Source organism: Lolium rigidum, chromosome 3, assembly GCF_022539505.1.
Source record: "Lolium rigidum isolate FL_2022 chromosome 3, APGP_CSIRO_Lrig_0.1, whole genome shotgun sequence".
NCBI classification, from domain to species: Eukaryota; Viridiplantae; Streptophyta; class Magnoliopsida; order Poales; family Poaceae; genus Lolium; species Lolium rigidum.
Window position 1 is genome coordinate 12434518 of NC_061510.1, and position 24280 is coordinate 12458797.

The following is a 24280-nucleotide window of genomic DNA, read 5'->3' on the forward strand; positions in this document are numbered from 1 at the left end:
TCACGAAAAGCAGATGTGGTACACCGCATCCGCGTTTACGGTTCCATAGTATGCGGTATCTGCTAGAGATGCTCTTACTACGTATTACCCATCCATGGTTAAATTACTAGTAGAGCTACTTAACCAGAGTGAAAACGACGGCCAGATCACAGATCACTGGTCCTTAACCCCCAGCAGTGGAAACGGCAGCTAGTTAAGCAAGACAGCCGTGGTTTGCTGGATGCTGGAGCCGGCGGGCGGGTGGCACAATGCAATGCCGGAAGTGATGAAGAAAGCCCCACCGGTCAATCACCATTTCTTCTTTTTTTCCTCCAACCATCATTTTTTTCTATTAGTTAGCCGGGCGAGGCGACGCACGCACGCGGCGCAAATCGACAACGGAAGTCGCCTTAGAAACCTCGCCACCTCCTCCTGATTAACGCGGCTCCGGCCGGCATCTTCTTCCTCCCGACCTTTTCGATCTTACTCAGTACTCCTGCTAATTAAAGATTCCCCCTTTTGGTCCTCCACCCTCCCTTTCGCCCGAGCGGCGCACTGATTTCCGCCGTGCTCCGGCTGGTAGGAGGAGCAGGACTAGCACGGCGGCAGTACTAGCAGCTCCCAATCTCGGGTGGTCCGCGCGAGCTAAGCCCACCACCTGCCGTGCGGAGCCGGCCGCTGATCTGCCATCGGCGGCGGCGGCGGGGAAAGACGATGTTCAAGCTCCACCGCCACCGCGCCTCCGACCGGAGTGTCGGCGAGCGCTTCGAGTTCAGGTTCTCCAGCTTCCGCGCCGTCCAGGTCCGCCCGCCAGATTCCTCCCTCCCTCTCTCCTCCCGCCTTAGCTTCTACTGCTACTACCTCCTCAACCGCGCTGCGCGTGCTGTGCTGAATCGTGCGGCGCCGGCGGCTGCTGCATTCAGGGGAAATCTCCTCTGGAATTAATTGCGCGGTTGCTCTGGAACCAGCAGATTCATCTAGCTACAGCAAGCCATACTGGTCTACTACTACCAACCACCCAGTGTAGGTTCAGCACGCGTCGCTGGGATTCCAGGGTTAATTCTAGCAATCTACCTGGCCAGCTAGAGGATTCCGTGGCAAATACCTAACCTAGCTACTGCAATTGGTTGCAACGTGTTTAGTGCCCCCCCGCGCGCGCGTGTGCGTGATGATCTGAGCGACATGATTCCCCAAACGGTACAGCTTGGACCACCACCGTGCGCGATCAAAGCAGCACCAGTGAGCGGCCGATTCCTGGCATTACCAAGCATGCTTGGTCTTTATCGAAAAAACCAAGCATGCTTGGTATTTCAGAGTTATTCCGAAGCTCTCCTATTAGTAGATTCCTTTGGTCTGGTGTCCCGTTTTGTCTAAAGAACCGAAGGCTCTGCAACAAAAGCTAGTGGTCTAGTCTCGCGATTCTTGTTCTATCAGAAATATCATTATGGCGAAACACTTGCCCCCCATCGCAGCAGGATATGAAACAATGGAAAGTCCATGTTAAGAACTCAGTCTACTTTTCTATTCTTTTTTGTTCAGTAAGTAGACGCTGATTTCAGGTGCATGGCACATGTATTCGCCGCCATTTTATTTTATCTCTACCTGAATCTGGTTTGTGTTCTACAGGTCCCTGCAGTATCCGACAGGCTGTTCCTCTCAATAGTCTCCGTCGATACCGGGAAAACGATCGCCAAGTCAAGTAAAGCAGCCGCCCGCAGCGGGATCTGCCAGTGGCCCGATTCCATACTGGAACCCATATGGTTTTCTCGGGACGAAGTGTCGAAAGAGTACGACGAGTGCCAGTACAAGATCGTTGTTTCTGTGGTATGGACGCTGTTAGCGCCACTGATGTGCTCTCTGTGCTTCGCTTTCTCAGTCTTATTAAGACTGAACTTACTGATGATGTTTTGATCTGCTGAGCTGAACCGTTGAGGCTTGAATGCTGCTGCAGGGGTCGATAAAAACTGGTATTCTCGGCGAAATCTTGCTGAATTTATCTAACTTTCTGAATCTGGTGGACCCAACAGCTATCTCTCTGCCATTGAAGAAATGCAATTCTGGAACTGTTTTACAGGTAAGCGAGTTTTGTGTGATTTTGTCCTTTTTGAACATTTTTTGGGGGCCTTATGCTTATCCATATAATTCCTTTATTTCCAAGAATGGCCTCCTATATGATTGGTGCTGGCTCACTCAACTATTAGTGCTCATTGACTGTTCCGTTTATTCTGCTTATGCTGGTTATTCTTTTTTTTTTCTATTGTGCAGCTGAAGGTTCAATTTCTTGGCACAAAAGCTAAGTCAAGGTAACTAAGTCGACCTTCTTCCTTTTCTTATTTATGATGTTATAGCTGCAGTGTGCACACATCATATTGGAAATCCTGTAATCTCTTAATATTGTTCTCCTTTCGCATATCTGTACAGTGGCGTTAGATCATCGAAGGACATGCCCCCTCGTATCGCCGACCGTTGTCTAATAAATGATGATATGCATAACAAATCAGATGGCTCTGATAATGTCAGGAGTGTCCGGTCTTCACCAGGAAACCCTGTAGGTGGCACTTATCAAGATGAACCTGGAAATAGGGTATGTCAGTATTTAGAACAATTTTTTCCATCATAAGTTCATTTGTCAGAACAATTTCTTCTTTCAACAAGCATGCATGCTTTGAGTTGTGTCTTGTGTGTCTACTTGCATCTTCCAATTTCATTTTATTGTCAACAACTTGATGCGTAATCATGTAGACACATCTTCCCACTATTGGTCAATGATCACACCACTCTTCTGGAAAGTCGAGTTAAGTAGTGATTTCACTGTTTCATGTGCCTATAGATGTCACCAAAATTTCTCAGTGGTTGTCAGTTATATTGACTAAATATCACAAACAATGGGTTGAAGATTTAGGTTCTTCTATTATCCATGTTGCGTGTTCCATCTAGAACAATCTAGCCATCCGATGTTCCAACAACAAGTAGATACTCTGGAATGAAACAGAAGACAAATTTAATCCACAAATCTTTTTCTTATTTTCTGTGGCCAAATGCAAACTTCGAAGTCATTTTCCTTTGGTCATCTCCGCATGTTTAAGTTTATTTTGAATCTTTAATTTCAAAAATAATGTTTATTCAAAATATTTGTTGGTCGTGCGTGGGAACTGTGGCCTCCATGATGTGTATATGAAGTGTAAACAACTTTTTTCATGTGATCCCTGTCAGAGTATTATGTTGTGTAAACACCAGTTTCTTGTCTCCCTTTGCCTACAGGAAATGAGTTTCTCAGCATCTGGTTCTCACCGGAGTTCCAATTCTGGAGATAGTACTGCCGATAGAGCAAACTTATCTCCGAGAGAAAACTCTAATGGTGGATTGTATGCCGGGAGGCAGGATTCAGGTAGTTCATATGTTAGTGCTGGCCGTGGTGATGAAGGATTCAAATCAAACAATTCATCTTTCAGTTCCCGGGCCTCAGGTCCAAACACAGTTCAAGGGAATACTCCAAAATCATTCTCAAACGGGATTGCTCAATCATCACTGGGGACATCTGATTCATCCAAAGATCTTCTTGAGGCTGCTGAAGAAACAATTGAGGAACTCCGTGATGAAGCAAAAATGTGGGAACGACATTCTCGCAAACTGAAGGCAGATCTAGAGGCGCTGAAGAGGGAATCTTCTGAGAAATCCAAGCAGCAGGCTGAGCTAGCAGTTGAACTGTCTGCTGCACATGCTGAGAGGGATTCCTATATGCATGAAATTGAAGAATTGAAGTCATCTCGGAAAGAGTTAAACACACGGCAAACAAAATCAGGAACTCCCAAACGTGGTGACTGGATTGACCTGCAGAAGGAACTAGAAGACGAGATGAAGTTTCTGAAAGAATCAAATGCAAGCTTAGCGGTACAACTGAAGAATACTCAAGAGGCAAATATAGAGCTTGTTTCTATTCTTCAGGAACTGGAAGAGACCATTGAAGAGCAGAGACTGGAGATATCTCAAAATTCGAAGGTCAAGGATGTCACTAATCCGCCTGTCTCGAAGAATGGGTTAGTCAAAGATGACACAGAATGGGCTAGGAAACTGTCAATGAAAGAGGATGAAATTAAAATATTGAGGGAGAAATTAGATCATGTTCTCAATATTGAAAATGCAGGTGCGGCAGGTTCTGATACCATTTATCTTGAATTGGAAAAAGAAAATGAAAGTTTAAGGGTAAAAGTACAAGAGCTCGAGAAAGATTGTTCTGAACTAACAGAGGAAAATCTGGAGCTTATATATACGTTGAAAGAAAGCGGTGTGGTAAAAGGGCAGGATCCTCTTGTTTCATTGTCTGATGCCAAAGAGTTACAGAAAAAGTGTGCTGACCTTGAGCTGAAGCTGCTACGTTTTAGGGATCAAGGCTGTGAGCTAGAAGATAAGCTCCAAAAAAGCCAAGAAGAACTAGAGCAAAAAAATCTTGAGCTATCTAAGCTAAGAGAGGAGCTTGAAGGCTTCAATGGTGGTGAAACTGGTGGTGTGAGAGGATACCAATTTGGAAGAGAAGACCAAAAGGATAGTGAATCTGAGGCAGAAATGGTGAAGACCAGAGTCCAGATACTACAACAGGAAAATGACAACTTCCGGCGCTTCACAGTTGAAAGGGAAGATTTTATTTCTGAAATTCAGGAACAGAAGAGTCAGTTGGAGGAACGCTTGGCAGCATCAGCTAAAGAAAGTAGCATAACTTCCAAATGCTTGGATGAATTGCAGCAAGATATTTTAGTGCTTTCTAGCAGCATAGATTCACATGTGTCTGCTAATAAGGTTCTAGAAAGAAATATAATTGAACTGGAGAGCTGCAAATCTGAACTAGAACTACATATATCAGAGCTGGAACAGGAAAATATTGAGTTGTCAGAACGTATATCTGGACTGGAAGCTCAATTATCTTACATGACAAATGAAAAGGAGTCAACTGAGCTGCAGATGCATGACTCAAAATCACTTGTCATCAGTCTCAAAGATAAGTTGGAGCGACAACAAGTAGAGATGGATACTCAAAGGCTGGAGTTTAAACAAAAGCAACAGGAAGCTCACAGAAAATTGGCTGAAGCACAGGACGATTCGGAAGTTCTGAGAAGATCTAACTCTAATTTACAATCGACAGTTGAGAACCTTATTGAAGAGTGCAGTTCTCTTCAAAATCTAACTGCAGAGCTGAAAAGGCAGAAGTTGGAATTGCATGGCCGGTTTATGCAACAAGAGCAGGAATTGGATAGCTCGAAAAAAAGGATACATGATTTTTGTAAAACTGTGGAATTTCTAGAAGCGAAGCTTTCTTCTCTTCAGAAGGACATATCTTCCAAAGAGCAATATTTATTGTCAGAACTGGAGAGTATTTTCCAGGAGCACTCAGAGCAAGAAGAAAAGATAAACCGTGCTCATTTTATGTTAAATAAGATCGAGAAAGAAAAGATGCTTGAAGTAGAGAATCTCGAGAGGGAGGTCGTCAGCCTCAATGCACAGGTCTCCTCCACACATGAGGAGAGAGAAGATGACACAGTAGATGCCATTCGGGAGGTATCTATTCTGCGAGCTGACAAGGCTAAACTTGAGGCTAATTTCGAAAATGTCAGTGCGCAGTTGAGACATTACGAGTCTCAGTTAGAGGACCTTCGCAAGGAGTCCAAAAGCAAGATTAAAGGTTTGGTTGATTCCCTTAACGCATCCAAACAGAGCGAGGAAATGTTGACAGCAGATGCTGAACATATGAAGAAGTTGATGGAAGCTGCTAAATCAAATGAAGATGAGCTACGGAAGATCTCTGGTGAACAAGAGTTAAAGCTTAAATCTAGTGACTATGAGAAACAGCAAATGATGGAGGAATTATCTGGCCTGAAACTGCAAGTCCAGAAAATAACTAGTCTTCAAGATGAAGCTTCCAAACTTAAAAGCTCCCTTGACGAGGTTAAATTTGAAAAGGGAAAAATTAAGGAGCTACTGCAGTCTGTGACTGAGGAATGTGAAGAACTGAAGGCACAGAAAGCTATGTTAACAGATAAAGTTTCTGAAATGCAAGAGACTTTGAAGAATGGTGAAGAAGAAAAACGAAGCAGAAGATCTATGCAAGCAAAGCTTGTGAGATTGGAGAGTGATTTATCTGCATCGGAAGCATCGCATGTACATGAAGCAGAGTTAAAGAACGAACTTAGTAGGATCAGAAGATCAAACAGTGAATACCAGAGGAAGATACAGTCACTTGAGCAGGAAATTGAGGATTTGACTAGGCAAACTCAGGTGAATGATAAGAAGGTTATCCATGTACAGTACATTTTTCTCGCAAAGAGCAATATGCAGTACTTATTGTTATGATTAAGAAAACACTACTATGATGTTGCTAATGTCTTGATGTATTTTCAGGAGATTGGAGATTCTACACTTAACAGGGAAACAGATCTTCAGTCGAAGATTGAATTACTGGAAACTAAGCTTTCAGAAGCCCTGGAGGAAAATAAGATGCACAGGGCTCAAGAAAAGAGGTATCTCATTATCTTGCACTCTGAACCTAAATGTTTCCCATTGAGATGTCACTATAAAGGGCAATGGTGTATATGTGCTACTACGTTTTGCTTTTGTTATGAGTTAGTCAGTCTAAGCATTGGCAAGTGACAGGCCTCCAGAAAGTTCTCTTTTACTTGTAATGGAACATCCATTTGACCTTTGAATCAAAAAGTTAGCTATCTGCAACTGCAGACTGCAGTTGCTCACTAGTTTCGGCAAGGAGATAGCTTTGTGCAATGCATTGCAGTACGTTCTTAGTTGTCTCTCTGTCTTCACTGCTTCATATGAACCGGGAGGCCACATGAGTTGACTAGCTATGACTTTAGACATTGCAAGGTGGAGAAGCAGCATTTAAGCTTAATATCATGTGAAGCCAGATTGCACATTGGTAATCTACAGAATCTTGAAGTCTGTTGGCAACCACTGTTGTGAAAAATATTTATTTATTCGCTTGAGAGGTTATCCATACTGTAGATTTACATCTCCAGCAAACCTTTTTCTAGGAGAAACTATAGGGGAAGCCTGCCTCGACACCCTAGCGAATCTTGTTTCTAATCACATGTTTGTAAATTTTCAGATGTCTACATTCAGAAGATAAACAAATTCTCATCTTTATAATTTTCTTTTCTGTACAGTCCCATTTCGGATGGGCAATCTTCTGCTGAGGAAAAGATTTTGCAACTGGAAGGAGATCTAAGAGATATGAAGGAGCGATTTCTCAACATGAGCTTAGAGTACGCAGAGGTGGAGGCCCAGCGGGAACGATTAGTGATGGAGCTGAAAACTCTCAAGAAGGGGGGACGATGGTTCTAGCATGATGCAGAACGTTTGCCTGATATAACCATAAGACTGACAACACAGGTACATTTTTTTTCTTCGAAATGGGAGCATCGCCCCAGCCTCTGCATCAAAGTGATGCACAGGGCTGTTTTTTATTAACCAAGTTCGAAGTATCAAAGTACTTTTTGTTCATGGATATTATATTCTTGCCAACTATTGATATGATAATGGTGGATTGATAGAGCAACATTTTGTTGGAATTTGTTTTTAGTTTCTTATCCGTGGGATCCCATCATGTACTTTTCTGTTGCAAAATACTTCTTGTTCGGGTTCTTCTGGATAGTCTAAGGCCTTTTGCTTTTGTAGATGACCCACCATCAGTCTGCGTCATGTCTGGACCATGACAATAGCACTCGTGTCACATTCTCATGATATGAAAAGCAAGTGCAGAACCACATGTCATGTGCACTGCACTTACTAGTTGGCACCGGAGGATGTGTACCAGAATGGTTTCCCTGATGAGGTGAGAATTGTGACTCAGACTAGTTCCTGGAAGAAAAGGCCACCCTCCACCTGTAAGCATCACTATGATAGTCCCAATTTAACTAATCGATTATGCAATGCCATGTTTTCTTCATCCAGTATACTTGTTCCTCATTTGATCGGTAGGGTGAACGGTATTTGTTCATATGGTTACTTGGATCACCCACCCACAGTTTACTTGGCGATTTAGGGTACATGCGAAGGCTACTTTAGCTGTCGATAAATGTTGTTCTTCGTATTGTTTGTGGGACCAGCCTGAAGATGTTAAGCTAGTAATACAGTCACTATACTCTCATACATGATTGTAATTCATTATGTACAACAAGGAGGTAAATACTTTTTTTAAAAACTTTCATCGCAAAATTTGGTGAGATGTCATCAAGCCTGGTATTGATACATTTTATCATGTTATGATCTGGAGGATCATTATTTTTTTTTGTAAGTAAAGAGCTGAAGTATCCAAGACAAGCTTCATGATTGGACCGATCCATTATTAACTCAAATAGTTGAATACCTATCTCTGATTGATCCAGCGAGCCATGCGTTCACATCTTCAGACGGTTAATTACGTCGGTCCTTGAGCCTGCACTTCACTAGTATATTTCCAGTTCTAGATAGATGAGGTGATCCTCATATGCAGGAGCAATTGTTGCAACCGTAGTGGTGCACTATACATTTATATACTTCTTCGGCATGATCACACGGCTTCCTTACCACATGATCACACGGCTAGAATACTAGCCGGCTGGTAAGTAAAGCACTCTACTGGTGGTGCTTATGATTGCATACATAGTTATGCTAGTAGTTTAGGTGCATGTAGCTGATGTTCATGTATGTTCCCAACAACTCCACTTCCAGTGTATTGGTGGCCTCTTCTCATCTCTTGGATCACTAAACCTCACTTCACACAGACCAAGCAAAGAAATCATGCACGGTTAGGAGAATAGGCAGCGGGAATGTGGGAAGATTTGGATTTGTATGGTGGTGGTGGTGATATCTTGGGTGATCTTATAGGGACTTGGGATCTTGGACAGATGGATAGTCCCTGAAATCATAGGGCGTGTAAGGTGGCCGAGGGGACAGTGCTCCTTTCTCCCTCCTATGCATGGCCGACTTCCTTTCTTTTCTTCCTATGGATCTGTTCCCTCCTGCTTGTCCTCATGCATTAGTACTCTCGCCAACTGCTCGCCTTTCCCAGTTCTAGAAATTTCTAGGAGATCTTGAGAAATCACACTAATTAGGGAAAAATTGCTACGGCTATGGTTGTACAAGTTATATCACCACCGAAAGCGAAGAATTCATGGAGAACAATTCAGTTGCCTTTGGAAAAAAACCAAATTCAAAACATGTTCTGGTTGACGGGCAACGATGTGGCATGTCAATGTGCAACAGTGTTTCTCGATTGTAGTATTACAACCGGTTTGACTAGCATAGATGAAACTTTGGGGAATCTAGATGCAGGCAGCGATTGGGGAATCCAGCGGCAGGCAGCTGACAGACTGCAACTATGGCAATCAAAATAGACCCACCAAGGTCAAATATCCTACTATGTAGCGGTCAGGGCATCAAGATGACGCTTTCAACAAGGACGAGCAACGATGTGGCATGTCAATGTGCAAGTGCAACGGTATTTGTCGTATCAACCGGATATTTGCTAAAATTCCACCGGTCCATTAATAATCATCAATAGCATTACAAACAACTCTAAAAGTAATATAAATTATAAATAGATTTTTGGTCCACCTAACAGCAAGTCAGCAACCACACACTAGCGCGAGCTAAAGACTCGCTACAATCCTCGCCTCTCCATCACTGAAGTCAGTTTGTCGTAGTGCAACCCTCGCCTCTCCATCACTGAAGTCAGTTTGTCGTAGTGCAACCAGCTTTAACTAGCGGATATGAATCTCGGGGGAATCCAGCCGCAGGCACCGGGAGAAACTGCAACGATGCCAATCAAAATATAGACCCACAAACATCAAACATCCAGTGTGTAGCAGTCGGGGCATCAAGGCGGCGCTTTCAACAAGGACGAATCACTCGTCACTCTTACGACGATGATGCTGAAACCAGCCTGTATAAGCATTGCCGACAGATGCTGAAAGTTTAAATCATTCATGTCAATAGGTGGTTTCGATCAGCGAGGAACCTCGCACAAGCGTGCAAGTGTGCCACCATGCCACAACAATGAGAGAATGGTCCGAGCCCCCACCGTCACCATGCAACTGAATTAGCGACGAATTTATACTAAGATAGGCCGATCAACATTGGATACCAACAGTGCGACGGAGCCGGTACACTGAGAAAAGGACAAGTGCTGAAGGAAACTCCAGGAAATGGACAGAGATACGATCGATCAAGGTGCATGAATGCAAGCAAGCATGGCTGGACCTAAGGTTTGGAGATGTAATAGGTAGGTATCCTGTAATGATCAGTAGCAATGTAGCATGTGGAATAGTAGGTATTTAGATCGCGTCCAACACAACTCACGTTGGTTCGTCCACGGAGAACAAATATATATAATGGAGAAATTTCGGCTTTCTTTTCATCTAGTCCAGACTACAAAACTAACTTGACTAGAGAGAAGAGAGCAATTATTTTTTGGAAAAAGGAGAGAAAGCCTCGGGCCTCTGCATCGATTACACATAAATAAGAAATACAAAGTACACTTTTGCATAACTGATTCTATTTCTAAGCCATCAGCTAAACCGGTTGAATAAACCCGGTGCGACTATCTCCAATAGATTGGACGTAGAGTGCTGAAACTCCAGAGCTTCCATATGCTGAAGTGACGACCAAGTACAGACTGTATAAAGTTTTGTGACTGACACCGTGGATTGCTCGATTTCCCGCAGCTTTGCAGTCCTCATTAATCGTCTTAACCGCGAGTCATTGTCATCGGGCTGAGCACACGTATGCGGCTGCAATGGAATGTACCACTAGGTGGACTATGGCAGTGGCAAGGTGGAGATCTCGGCCGTGCGACGCCCCTACATTTTTTAAATAGAAGGCCCTCCGGCCCAGCTTTATATATAAAGCCACACATAGGTAAGGTTCGGTACAACACCACACCGCACACACAAATGATAATAGATGTTCTGAGATAAGCCCACACAATCCGCTCCCAGCGATACATAATCATGACATAGCATCCACATCTCGGGCCCATCGCATGCCCCGAAGGTCGTCGTAGATGATCAAGGTCGGGATGTCGTCCTCATGTCGCCTCAGACCGCGTCCGAGCGTAGAGCCTCCTGACGCCGCCCACCGCGAAGTCCAGCAAGTCCCTGTCCCTCGGTCTGACCAGAACCCTCCAACACTGCATATGTAAAGACAATTGATAGAAGATGTCAGCCGGGTTGCCGATCATCCTTCCCTCAATGGCTAGCTTATTACGAATGTTCCAAAGCGTCCAGCATTGAGCCGCAAACGTGAACCAAGCTAGCCTACGGAGGGGGTTAGACAATCCCTGAGAGAGTGCGATGAAGTCCCCCGCCCTCGCCGGGTTCCGGCCACACGAGAGGAGCTCCCTCACCCCCGCCCACATAAGTCTTGCGGATGGGCAGGTGAAGAAGATGTGGTTGCAGTCCTCCTGTGCCCCGCAAAGCGCACACGTCCCATTGGAAGGACCATGCCGCTTAAGCAACTGCTCTCCCGAGGGCAGCCGCCCACGGATCAATTGCCAGAGGAACACCTTTATCTTCGGTGGTACTCTGGTTCTCCACACATCTTTGAATGATGCGGTCGCCGCCCTTGCGCCAGCCTTAGCATAAACCGAGGAAGTGGAGTATAAACCGGAAGGCTCCAAGGCCCATGAGACCTCGTCGTCTTCCGTGCTAGTAGGAAGTCCCCGTACCTCCTCGCACAAGTTGTCCCACTCCACGCTTCGGCCAGGCCAAATTGTCGCTCGAAGCGAAGGCGCCATTCCCCCGGCACCCCATCGAGCACCCTTGCTCCATGGACGGTGATGAAAGGCGACTCACGGCAGCCGAAGAGTCCGGGAAATCTCGCCCTAAGAGGTCCGTTGCCCGTCCACCGATCCGTCCGAAATAAGTTCTTCTCCCGTTTCGAACCCTATGTTTTGCCCCCAGCTTGAAATGCCATTTGACCTTTTGTATCGCATTCCAAAACCGTGAGCCATGAGTTGGTACCTCTCCGCATAGAGATCCCTACCTCGCAGGTACTTCGCCCTAACCAGGTCTGCCCAAAGACCTTCCGCTCCTTGATAGAGCTTCCAAATCCATTTCACCATTAGGGCGATATTCATGGACTTGGTGTTCATCACCCCAAGGCCCCCCAGCACCTTGGGTTTACAAACCGTGGCCCAGTCCACCATGTGGTACTTGCGTTTGTCGCCCACGCCCTCCCAAAAGAAGCGTGAGCGCGGTCTATCCATAGCCTTATGTGTGCCGTCATGGAGTAGGTACATGCTCATTGCGAACAAAGGCAGGCTAGACAGCAGGGAGTTGGTAAGCTCCGAGCGCCCCGCCGCCCCAGGTACAACCCCTGCCATGGTTCAACCCTATGAGCCACGACCTCCGGAGGAAGCCCCAGTCCGCTACCCTAAGCGGTCTATCGCTAATAGGAAGTCCCAGATACTTAATCGGGAACTTGCCCAGGCGACAATTGAGAAGGTTGGCCACCCTTTGTTGGGTAGTCCCGGAGACCCCCATGACCACGACTTCACTCTTGTCGAAATTGATCTTCAGACCCGACATGTTCTCAAAACATAGGAGCAGGGTCTTTAGATTGGCAATACCCACCCCTGTGGGTTCCACCAAGATCATGGTGTCGTCCGCGTACTGCAATTGAGTCACCCCCCCTGGGATGAGATGTGACACCAGACCCCTGACATGGCCAGCGGAGTTGGCCTTGGTGATGATAGCCGCCAGGCCATCCACCAGGAAGTCAAATAGAATCGGCGAGAGTGGGTCCCCCTGTCTCACCCCGCGCTTGTTCCGGAAGAAATGCCCTATTTCCCCATTGACATTGATCGCAGTCTGGCCACCCCTGACCAGCTGCATCAAACGATGGACCATCATTGCGGAGAACCCCTTTCGCAGGAGAATCTCCTGCAGAAAGTCCCAATTGACCCTGTCGTAAGCCTTCTCGAAATCCAGCTTCAGGAGCAAGCCCTTTTGCTTCCTGACGTGTAACTCGTGCACAATCTCATGTAAAGCAAGAGCCCCCTCATGTAGGCATCGCCCTTTAATGAAAGAGGATTGACAACGATCGATAACCCTATGTGCCACCGGAGCTAGCCTAGTAGCGTAAGCCTTGGCCACAAACTTAAAGATGACATTGATGAGCGTAATAGGCCTAAACTGACGGATGTTCTCAGCCCCTTTCACCTTGGGGATCAGGGTGATAATCCCGTAGTTAAGACGCGCCACGTCAACCCTCCCTAGGGCAAAATCATTGAGGATCTGCAGAATCGGCCCTCGAAGAGTCCCCAAGAACTTTTTGAAGAAAAGCACCGGGAGACCATCGGGGCCCGGCGCGGAGTCCTGCTTCATGCCGGCTAGCACCTCGTCCAGCTCGTCCGCAGTGAAAGTCAGCTCGAGGTCCTGATTCTCCTCCGGAGACACCCTTTGGTTCCCCTCCCAAAGGTGCTGTCCCAGGGTAAACCTCCTGGTCTCCCCCTCCGATCCCATAAGCCCCTGGTAGAACAGGTAGATGTGTTCCATGAGCTCCCGCTGCTCATGGACCTCCCCGTGGTCCGTGATCAGCCTAGGGATCGAGCACTTCCGTCGGCGCCCATTCGCAATGGCATGAAAGTACGCCGTGCAAGAATCCCCCTTGAGTGTCCACTGCACCCGACTACGTTGGCGCCGATACTCCTCGTCCGCCCTGTCTAAGGCCGACAGTTGATCTTCGAGGTGGTATCTAAGCGCCCAACCCTCCTCATCAAGGCCTCGAGGCATCGGCCACCCTATCCAGCTGGGTGACCCGGAGGAGGAGATTTTCCCCGAAATCCCTCTTCTCTTTGCCCAGAGTTGGCCCCCACCCCTTGAGGAATTGCCGAGTGTTGCGGGCCACACACTGCCAAAGCTCAATGTAGCACCTATGTGGGCCCAATCCCGTGATGTAGCTGCCCAACTTCTCCTTCAAGAGGTCCCCAAACCCCGGAACACCAAACCACCAAGTCTGGAAGAAGAACCTTGGCGGCACTCGCCTTGTCTCTTCGCCCGAAGAGAGGAGGAGCGGTGTATGGTCAGAACCAATCCTTGTAATCGCAGTAAGCGAGCACAGAGGGAACGCCACCTCCCAAGCCGGCGCGACCAACACCCGGTCAAGGACACACCTAGTCGGCGTAAGGCGTTTGTTGGTCCAAGTGAAGCGAGCCCCTGTCCGCTCCAACTCTCGAAGAGCCATTGTCGCTATGGCCTCGTTAAACCGTCTCACCCGCGCCCAGTTAATGTTATCATTATTCTTCTCATCAGCGGTCCGGATGAGGTTGAAATCCCCCCCGATAACTACCGGGTATTCGCATCCAGCCACCGCCTGGGTGAGCTCTCCCAGAAACTCCTCCGTGCGGCGATGATCCGCCGGACCATACACAAGGAAGAAACACCATTTCATGTTGTTCTTCCTCTGTAGGATGGTAGCCGAGATGAAGAAGGTCCCCTGCCTCCAAGCACCGACATCAAAACACTCATCGCGGAATCCCAGGAGCATCCCCCCGGAGTGGCCTCCGCGGCAGCCTGGCTCCAAGCGAACCGGCCGCCAAATTCCAAACTTCGCAGCTCTGCCATCGAAAAATCGGCTTTGATGGTCTCCTCGTAGGCCAATAATGTCCACCCTTTCCCCCGGATGTACGATTTCAGCTGTCTCCGGCGCCCCTGCTCACCGAACCCGCGGATATTATAGATCAAGGCCCTCATTTGCCGCTCTTCCCTTTACCCCTCCCTTTACGCATAGTCAGGGTGGACCGCCCCCCTCTCTTGCGCGCGGGTCTGGCACCCGAGCGAGTGGCCTCCCTGACCTCGGCGTCCGACTCCTCCGACGAGCGCTCCGAAGTCCGTCCGACGGGCGGTGACTGGCCCCGGCCGCCGTCAAGGTTCAGGCCAGCCATGGCATCCGGTGACTCCGCCTCCCCGGCGGCGGTCCGGACCCCATCCCCGTCAACGCGAGCCTCCCTGGCCGCAAGCTCCCTAGCTTGGCTCGCCGCCACCCTGGCAAGCGCCGCCTGTGCCTCCTCCTTCGCGCGCAGTAACGAGATGGCCTCCATCGGCGTCCCCGCCGCTGGCACAAAAAGAATGCAGCTATCCGAAAGAACCGCGCCTATCTGTTGATCTGATCTAGCATCAAGGATAGAGAAGTCGTCCGGGTCCGTACCTGCCGTGGCCGGGTCGAGGTTGCGCTCCGCAGCCAGCTTCTGCGCCTTCTCCATGGCCGAGGCCGCCGCCGCCCTGCCGTTGCGGGAGCTCTTCCTGATCGACGAGGTCGGCGCCTTCTTCTTGATCATCTTGGTGGGCGCGATGGTGGCCACCGTCTTGGTCCTCTTGCCTTGCGCCATGGGAGCCACGGCCGTAACCGCGGAGCGGAGGTCCTCCACCGGCAGCGGCACAGGCGGTGCCTCCACCTCGTCGCCCATCTCTCCCTCCATCTCCAGGATCGGTAGCGCCTTGGACGCCGCGAGCCCTCCCTCAAGGCCCGCGTGGGTTGACTTCAGCGGGCTATCAAGCAGCCAGTAGTGCACCGGATCAGTCACTTGCGAGGACGTTTCACCCGAGGCCGCCGGCAGCTCCTCCGGGCCAAAGACTGTGCCCCCCTCTCCCCCAAGCATGTCCACGTCCGTAGTCGCCGAAGCCCCAAAGTCGAGAGCCGCCTTCCCCAAGGCAAGCGACGGGAGGAGGTCCACATTGGACCCGTACTGCCCCGCGAAACGCCCAAGAGGAGGAGCACTGTGGGCCCCTCCCGTGAGCGCGCGCTGCGAGCCTCCCCCCCGGCCCTGGTCCCAGGTGCCGCCGGAGGGGCAGCCGCCTTGGTCTTGTCGTTCTTGCGGTGGCGGTTCCACCTCTCACCCTCCGAGCTCCGGTCCTCGGAACCCAAGTCATCAGCGTCGTCGTCATCCCCCGGCGGAGGAGGCCGAGGTGGGTTGGAGCCCCCTGCCCCCGGAGTCCCCAGCTCGGCCTGCACCCCCACGGTGTATGGCTCACCGTTAACACACAGAGCGATCGTCCCCTTGATGCGCTCCGGGAAACGGCATTGGAACCTCACCCGAACCGGCTCCGTCTTCCACTTCTTGACCGAAAGCTCATCCACGTCGAGCGGCCTTCCGATCATCGTGAGCGCCGCCATGAGGCGCTCCCTCTCCATGAGGTCCCCGGGCAGCCCCGTGAGCTGCACCCACACCGGCGGCATGGCCTTGCCCGGCCTTGGGTTGACGAACGCCTCCCGAATGTCCACATCCATCTTGCTCAGCGGAAGATAGATCTTGCCTCTCCGAGTGCTCATGCGCAGCGTCTCCCTAGACGGAAAGCGCACAGAGAATTCCTTCTCCGAGACCTTCGCCACCCGCCAGTCCCAGGCCCCATCCAGGAGGTTCTTGAGCTCGTCCGCAAGCTGGAGCACGGAGAGCGGAGCCACGTCGAAGTGGATAACCGCCTCGAAGTTCTCCTCCTGGCCCGACCCCTCGAGCGGCTCGACCTCAATGTTATAGAACCCGCCGCCGGTGATCGCATGCCCCATCTGCTGCAGCATCATCGGGCGCCCGCGAGTGGGGCAATTGGCCGACGCATGCCCTTCCCGGCTGCACAGCACACACACAGGCTCGTTGGTGCACTCAGATTGGAAGTGGCCCTCCCTTCCGCAGCGGAAGCACTCGCCACCCACAGCTCCCGTGGCACCCCCGGCCGCGAGCTTGTTCTTTCCCTTGAACTTCGGGTTGGGAGGCGCTCCCTGCCCTCCCCCCTTCTTGTTCCTGCCTGCCTGCCCGCCTCCGCCGCCGCGGCCGCCGCCGCCGCGGCCGCCAGCGGGGGCTTGCAGATGCCCTTGCCCCCTGGCCCGGGCCGCCTCCTCATCGCGGAGCCGCTGTTGCTCCCACTCCCACCACGGAGGCGGAGGACCCCAATCCCCCCTCTCCGAGTCGGTCGCACGCAGCTCGCCGTAGCGCGGACGCGGCTCTTCGTCCTGCCGACCGCGCCGCCCCCCGTCCTGTCGGCCATCCTCTCTCCGGCCCGACTCCGACCGGCCGCCGTCGTGCCGGCCCAGCTCGAGCCGGCCACCCTCCTGGCGCCCCGCGCCCTGACGACGCCCATCCCCATCACCATAGCCACCAAAGCGCCTCTTGTTGCGCCCGTCACCCCCGCTTCCCTCCCCTCCGTACCGCTCCATCACCACCGCTGCGAAAGATCTTGAGAGCGGCGGCGGTGCAGGTAAGCGATAGAGGGTGCGGGCAAGCGACCGAAACCTACTTACCTCTCCCGGACGCGCAGGGAACCCTAAAGATGGGGTGGTGCACCCCTTGGCCAGCCACAGCCACCTTGGGCCCTCGCATCGGGCCGCCTCTCGTCGCATGGGCCGAGCCACCAGGTCCCCCGGCGGTCCGCTCAGCCCACTAAGCGGTGGCCCCAGAAGCAGGAGGGGATGCTCCGGCTCTTCAGCCTCAAGGCCCACCCCCGGCCCAGCGCCCGACCGCGACGGCCCAATCTCGGCCTGCACAGGGGAGCTCCCTTCCTCCCTCGGCGAGACCGAGCTGACCACGCTCCGCGGCGAATCTGGCGGCGGCGGCGACCGCCGGGAACAACCAACGGAGCCGCCCCAGGGCTCCCACGCCCCAGACGCGCCACGCCGGCCTCCACCCCGCTCCCGTACCCCACGGCGAGCCCCGCCATCTCCCAGACGGGTGAATCTTGGGGCAGAGCTCGCCTGGAAGCGGGAGGACCGTCCTCTTGGCGCAAACGCCGTACGCCGCCGGTGGCGGAGCGAGCCCCCTAGCTCCTCCGCCCGCGCGATGAAGCCGCCCAGGCTCATGGCCCCTCGAGGCCGGGACATGCCCTCCGTCCCTACTTCTTCCTGCTCCGCAGGCGAACACTCCAGATCCGACTTCTCTTCCTCCGGCGACTCCTCTCCGTCGTCCTCCCCGGCTCCGGCCCAGAACCGTCCCCAGGTGGCGCCCGCCGAGCCCGCGGAGCTCCGCCGCGCCCCTCCATCCTTCCCAGGCCTTGGGGTGGCCGGAGCTGAGCCGCCGCCGGGATGGGATTCAAAATCGCCCCCTCCGTCGCCTACACCCGTCCGTACCCGACACATCCAGCCGCCGAGTAGGAAACTTCGACGGATTCTAGATGATTAGTATTCTATAAACCAGTTAGAGCCACGTCCCTAGACGTCTCTTCTTTTTTCTTCTGTTTGTTTGAACCAATTAGCGACGCCCCTACATCAGTGTCAATCATGTAAAACCATGGACATCTTACATGCAGAGATCCCCCGGAATCCGGCTATTGGCGGTAAGCAACAAGGAGGCCGCGACCCTTGAGAATACTCGTGGATTTGGCAGCTAGAGCTCACAACCTAGCTACCTATCACGCGCGCGATCGATGGATCCAGAAACAACGCCGTGCTTGTTGCTAGTACGCATCCAGGAGACATGGCGGATAGAGATCGATGTGTATATATCAATATATGAAGCATGAAGCAACCGTACTGTACTACATGCTGCCTCCCATGCAATAATGCAGACAAGATGGCACATGCTCGCGTTGCATCCATGGTGACATCGCACTGGCGGCCAAGGATAAGCTGCAAAACACGCACTATTCCCTCCTCCTCTCGATCGTCGATCTGCATGAAAGTTGACAATTTGATGTGTATATATATGTATACAGAAGGCATGTCTGCTACGAGCCATGCAAGTCGATCATGCATTGCGTGGTAAACCCTATGCGGCATGGGAGTACACGAGGATTTGGCGGTATACAATTGCTTGGATCGTGTGCATGGAAGAGGACAAACCAGAGGCCACCATGTGTCGCCAATACACGAGGAATGCCATCCAGAAATTTTTATTGATTAACAACACACAACAATCACAAAATAAATCTAGACGATCAATCGATCATCGCCCGGAATAGATGAACTGAGCGCAAGAAAAAGCATTCCTAGCAATCTCAGAGCATCTCCAGCCGCGTCCCCCAAAGCGTCCCCCAAACCGCGCCGGATTGAACGTTTGGGGGACGTGTTTTATTTGTGCCGCCTTTGGGGGACGTCGCTCCCCAGCCGCGTCCCCCAAACGCCGCCCCCAAACATTTAAAATACTTTTTTGGCATTTTTATTTCAATTTCCACAAACTAATACATAATTGGGTACGTGGTTTCCACAAACTAATACATAATTGGGTACGTGGTTTCCACAAATATAAAATATTGCAAATAAACTAAACCTAACTAGGCTGTGCATCGGAGGTTTCCTGTGTTCCCTGCTAAGAAAGAACACTCGAGGGCACACCCAGTCACCTAAACTGGAAAATCCAGCGGAAGGATGGTGCCCTTGTTGGTTCTACCGATGAGGCGAACAGGAAGAAACCTCCGTGCACGTATTCGCTGCGAAGAAACAACACTCAGTCGTCCTCCTCGTCGGTGTTGTCGTCGCGGGAGTCCCTGTCGCCGAGGTAGTCCCGGCGGCAGCGCCTCTCGTCGAAGACCTTGACGCTCATGTCCCTGTTGCCGAAGTAGGAGAACACGAGGATGAAGCCGGCTTCGAGGCTGTGGTGGCGCGCGAACTTCTCCCAGCTGATGTTGAGGTACATCTTGCCGCGCGCATTGTAGATCACGTCGACGATCCACCGGTAGTAGCCGCACGAATGCTCCCGCAGATGCATCTTGCGCGGGCGTACGCCGCCGACGTACTCGGCGAAGGAGTCCGGCAGCCTCTGAATGCCACGCGGGTCGCCCTTGAGGACGAGGACGAACTCGAACAGCACGTCCGGCTCCACGTCCATCTCCGACGATGAAGACGACGGCGTGGGAGGCGACGGCGAGCGTTCAGCTATGCCGCGACCACGACCACGACCACGGCCGCGAGGTCGGCCTTCGCCTCTACCAGACATAGCGTCGAGTCTTGTTGAGAGATGGTGGCGGCTAGGGTTTGGGAGAGAGGCGCTAGGGTTTGTGTGTGAGAGGGACGATGAGAGGCGCCCCTTTTTATAGGCCGGAGGGAGGCGGATGAGCGGTGGCGCTCATTAACGCCGGCACACAGAGCTAGGCGCGACGGGACGCGTCGCTGCGCCCTCTGTGGGAACTGCACCGTCGCTGCGGGAACTGCACCGTCGCTGCGCGCCAATAACTTCCATCGCGAGGTAGGCGACGGTTAGGTTAAAATTAATTATGCCGCTGACGGGTCGGCCCCGCCACTCCCCGCCTCGCTTTTCGGTGTGTCCGGCGTCCCCAGTGCGTCCCCTGTGGGACGGGGACGGGCTCGGGGCGCCGGACACCGTATCGAGGCGCGCCGGACAAAAATGGGCTTTGGGGGACGCGGCTGGAACGCATTTTTTATCCGGCGCGCCCCAAATCCCTTTGGGGGACGCGGCTGGAGATGCTCTCATGTGCCACTATTTTAGCCTCCCTATCACAATAGATTCAATTGAAACACTATTAAACCTGCCCCGACAAAAAGCACAACCATCGTAAATAGGTGCCATGGCTGCTGCCAAAAACCCTCCTCTCTGTTGAACCTAATTTCCTAGTCTCTTTCATTAGATCAATCTTTTGGCTAAACTGACTAGAGCGTGTAATTTCACATGGTATTAGATGTAATCAATGCAGTATTTAAAAACCCAACTATACATGTCTAAGACCCATGCAAGATCTTAAAAAAGACCCACCGGCCTAGACGTGAGAGGAGGTGTTGATATAATTGCCTAGTCTTTTCCATCATTCCATCAGATCGGTTTTTTAGTTAAACTGGTTAGAGCATGCAATTCCACACTCTTATGGTGAAACAAAAAACACCAATCCCTCCTAGAGTTCATGGGCTTCTGCCATCCCTGCATCAACAACATGAGGTCAAAACTACCGTGCTGACAAAATTCAGTTAGCGTGGACTTCCCTGATCACTGCCTCAACATTTACCCTTGTTACATTTATCATTAACTTACCTGGTTTCTCCATCCTTCTCTTGCCTCACGTTCGATTTCTGGGCTCTCGTTTTGTAATTTGTTTCCACGGCTACAATAGATATCGCTGATCGAGAAGTATGTTGGTGTCGCTCACGTTGCACAACCCGCCTTCTCTCCTATCAGATGTAAACATCTGCATGTACACACCAATTCTGCAAATCCCAAGTTATTCAAAGTTGCAACCTGGCGATCCTTATAAATTAGTTTGTCGAGCACATTGGAACATGATCGATAAATCGTATTTTGAACCCTCAATCTTGTACATAACTCTTTTGCGTGATCAATTGCACTAAAATTCAGGTGATTTATTTCTCCGCATCCACTACAAGAGCATATGGCCATTGGGGGCGTTTATCTAGGACACGACCCAAAAGTGTCGTGAAAAGTTGATTCGACATATCGACTTTTCAGGGCACCTAGCAAAGTAGGCACATAGGTAAACACACTAGATTGAGCATGGTAGGTTCCAAGCAAGAGTGGAGCTTGTTAATGCCACGATACGTAAAAAGAGGCATAAAGTACTACGTTGTGGATTCTGCACGACATTTACAATGGGTTCCATGTTGAAGACTGGACCTTCATTTTTCGTTGACTCATCAATAAGATGAGCCCAATGGTATTATGTGAAAGGAAATAACTTCAAACATGAAGGCTATTATAAGATAAAACACAAGGAAAAGAAATCGGATAGAGATGACCGAGGTACATATATAGAGACGAATATTTATCCAGATTTTAACTTTCTTTCGGGGAAGCTAATCACCGTTGGATAGGTGTGGGTTACCATGAAGGAACCCCAAACGCCACCAGAGGGTCACTCAATCACTTGTGGTAAGTCGTGACAACCAAATCCTCAAAAAGCTTCCTGGAGCCCAAATCCATACGTTGGGTGCTCTAAGTGACCGCCTAGGTTTCCAACGAAACCAAAATTAATTAGTAACTTGTTGAACTGAAGGTGATCACTTTTGGTTTGGTAGAATTGTTGACCTTGATCTCCTTTTTCTTTTCCCTCCATGAATTTTGAGCTGCGGTGGATCGATTGCTAGATCTCAAAGCGGAGGAGCTCAACAATGGAGGAGACAGAGAAATGGATCTTCCTTTTAGATTTGTGAATCCTAGCCCTTGGAGAAGAAGAATACATTTTTGTAACCTCAAAATTTGGTCATTATGCTTAGCTCGAGGCAGTATCGGTTCCATCCAAAACTTTGGATGGTAATTATAAGTGGTCTAGAAACCAATGTTGTGATGGGTGAGTTGAAATTACAAATAGATAGGGTTCGCCTCTTCCAGAATTCCAGTCTAGTAAAGACATGGGGAGCACTGGTAGTAAGTCTCACAATTCCAGAAGCTTCCTATCTTGTTGAAAGCCCCTTTGCTTATGGAAGAGAAGAGGTGGATGCCGTTACTTGGTGGGAAGCTCCCGTTTCAACCTGGTCTGGTACGAACTCCAGCCGCATTATTTCGGATTAATCGGGACACTCCAAATTTTCAACACGATTTCAAATTCAGATTCGTACTACCAGAGAAACTACTTACAGGCTCATTTCAAACCCTAAGGTTCTTACTATCCCTAAACACCAAGATCCTTCCTAGCCTACATGGTTGGAGATGCGGCCATCCACGTGGGCCCTATCTCTCTAGCCTGGTGGATAACCACCGATCTCTCTCTCGTTCATGTTGAACGAACGGAGGAGAAGCGAACAAGGAAAATACAAACGCGAAGGGCGGGAGGGGGGGGGTAGGGTGGGGCGACGAAAAGATAAGAGAGGGGAAACATTGGTGGGCCTGGTAATTTCGACTGCAGCGCGGTTAGGCGCGAAGGAGTCTTTTCGCAGGAGTGTAATTAAAAGGTTCCAACTATAAAATCATTTATTTACTTCTATCTATCTTTTTGGACAGATAATTACAAAATCAGATTTACAGATTTCGTTTGACTCGGATCACTAATACCCCATCAATTGGTGCTTTCATACGTTGGTGTATAAATACCCGCAAATATGTCGACTTGATCACGCAAAAATAAATCATCCGCACCCATCTTCTTCTTCTTCCTCGGGATTTGCTTCCCTTCATTCCCGCGCGCGCCACCGCCACGAACTCCTCCTCTGCTCTCGAGCCAGCTGAAAATGCAATGCCGGCTGCCCCACCTCGTCATCTACATATAGCCCGTCGCCCTCCCTCCCGCTGTAGCTAGCACCGCGCGCGCCGCCACGCATTTTCGTCGAGCACCGCCCCCATGGAGGACCTCCGCGCAAGAAAAATGGCGTGCGTCGGCGGGGAGACGTCGGCCGCGTCCAGGATCATCATCGCGCAATGGGCCGCGCGCCGCCGGCAGGCCCGCGAGCAGATGGTGCTCGACCTCGACCGCCGCGACCGCGACTCCGAGCTCCTGGCGCTCGCCCGACTCCACGCCGTCTCCACCATGCTCGACGCCTCCTTCCTCCGCGCCAACGACGACGACGATGGCGGCGGCGGCGAGAGGCGCGCGCTGTCACCGGAACGCGCGCTCGTGCGGCGGATCGCGCGCGAGTGGACTGCGCCCGCGCCGCAGCAGAGCTCGCCGGGCGGCGAGGGCGCCCGGGGCGAACAGTGGCTGGGCGAGTCCGAGCGAGAGCGCGTGCGCTCGGTGCGGGAGCGCGTCCGCCGGGCCAGCGTAGGCGACGGCGAAGGCGAGCAGAGAGACAGGCGCCAGCGCGACGGCGACCCGCCCAGGCTCCGCGAGCGCCGGAACGTCGTGGCGCGCATGGCCATGGAGCGGCAGCGCGAGCTTCAGGGCCTCTCCGAGCACCGCTCCGTCTCCTCCTTCGCCCACCGCGGCCGCATTCAGGTCAAAACCCACAAAATCCTCCGCTCCTTCTCCTATGTTCAGCTGCACAACCTGCAAATATGAGTAGCAAACAGAGTATCAGAAAAGATGAGTATTTTTTGTCAAAAACATTTTAGGATTAATTTGTGTTTATACTATTGCCAATGTACCATGAATCCATGATCATCATGTTGTGGGTCCTGTGGTCTGCAGTTTTCTGTTCTACCTGGTACCGTGGATATGAAAAGTACTTGCTTCATGCCTTTTGTGCCTAGAGTTCAGTTCTCACTCTGGAAACATGCGTTGAAACCTTTAGCCTTGAGGAAGTTGAACATTTTTGCTGCCTGGCTGAGTAGCATAAGTTGCACTTCAAGTTTATAAAGTTCAAGTCTTCATCCTGCAATTACGTTAGAAAATGATGTGCTGTTAGTTGTATGGGATCACTGCTGCATTTTTCACCTCTCTGAAGAACCAGTGTTTATAAGCCTAAAATCACTATTAGCATATCTAGTAGTTTTGTTTGAAAC

General features: G+C 50.7%; 1 protein-coding gene across 1 annotated transcript; it reads left to right on the forward strand.

The window, feature by feature from the left end:
- Positions 1-683: 683 nt before the first annotated feature.
- LOC124701187 (girdin-like) lies at positions 684-8239 on the forward strand. The gene is made up of 9 exons (XM_047233238.1): positions 684-780; positions 1606-1803; positions 1931-2053; positions 2245-2282; positions 2401-2563; positions 3241-6246; positions 6370-6488; positions 7146-7371; positions 7657-8239. Exons 1-8 carry the CDS (start codon positions 694-696, stop codon positions 7321-7323), a joined length of 3912 nt encoding a protein of 1303 aa, XP_047089194.1. The 5' UTR covers positions 684-693; the 3' UTR covers positions 7324-7371; positions 7657-8239.
- The last annotated feature ends 16041 nt before the right edge of the window (positions 8240-24280 follow it).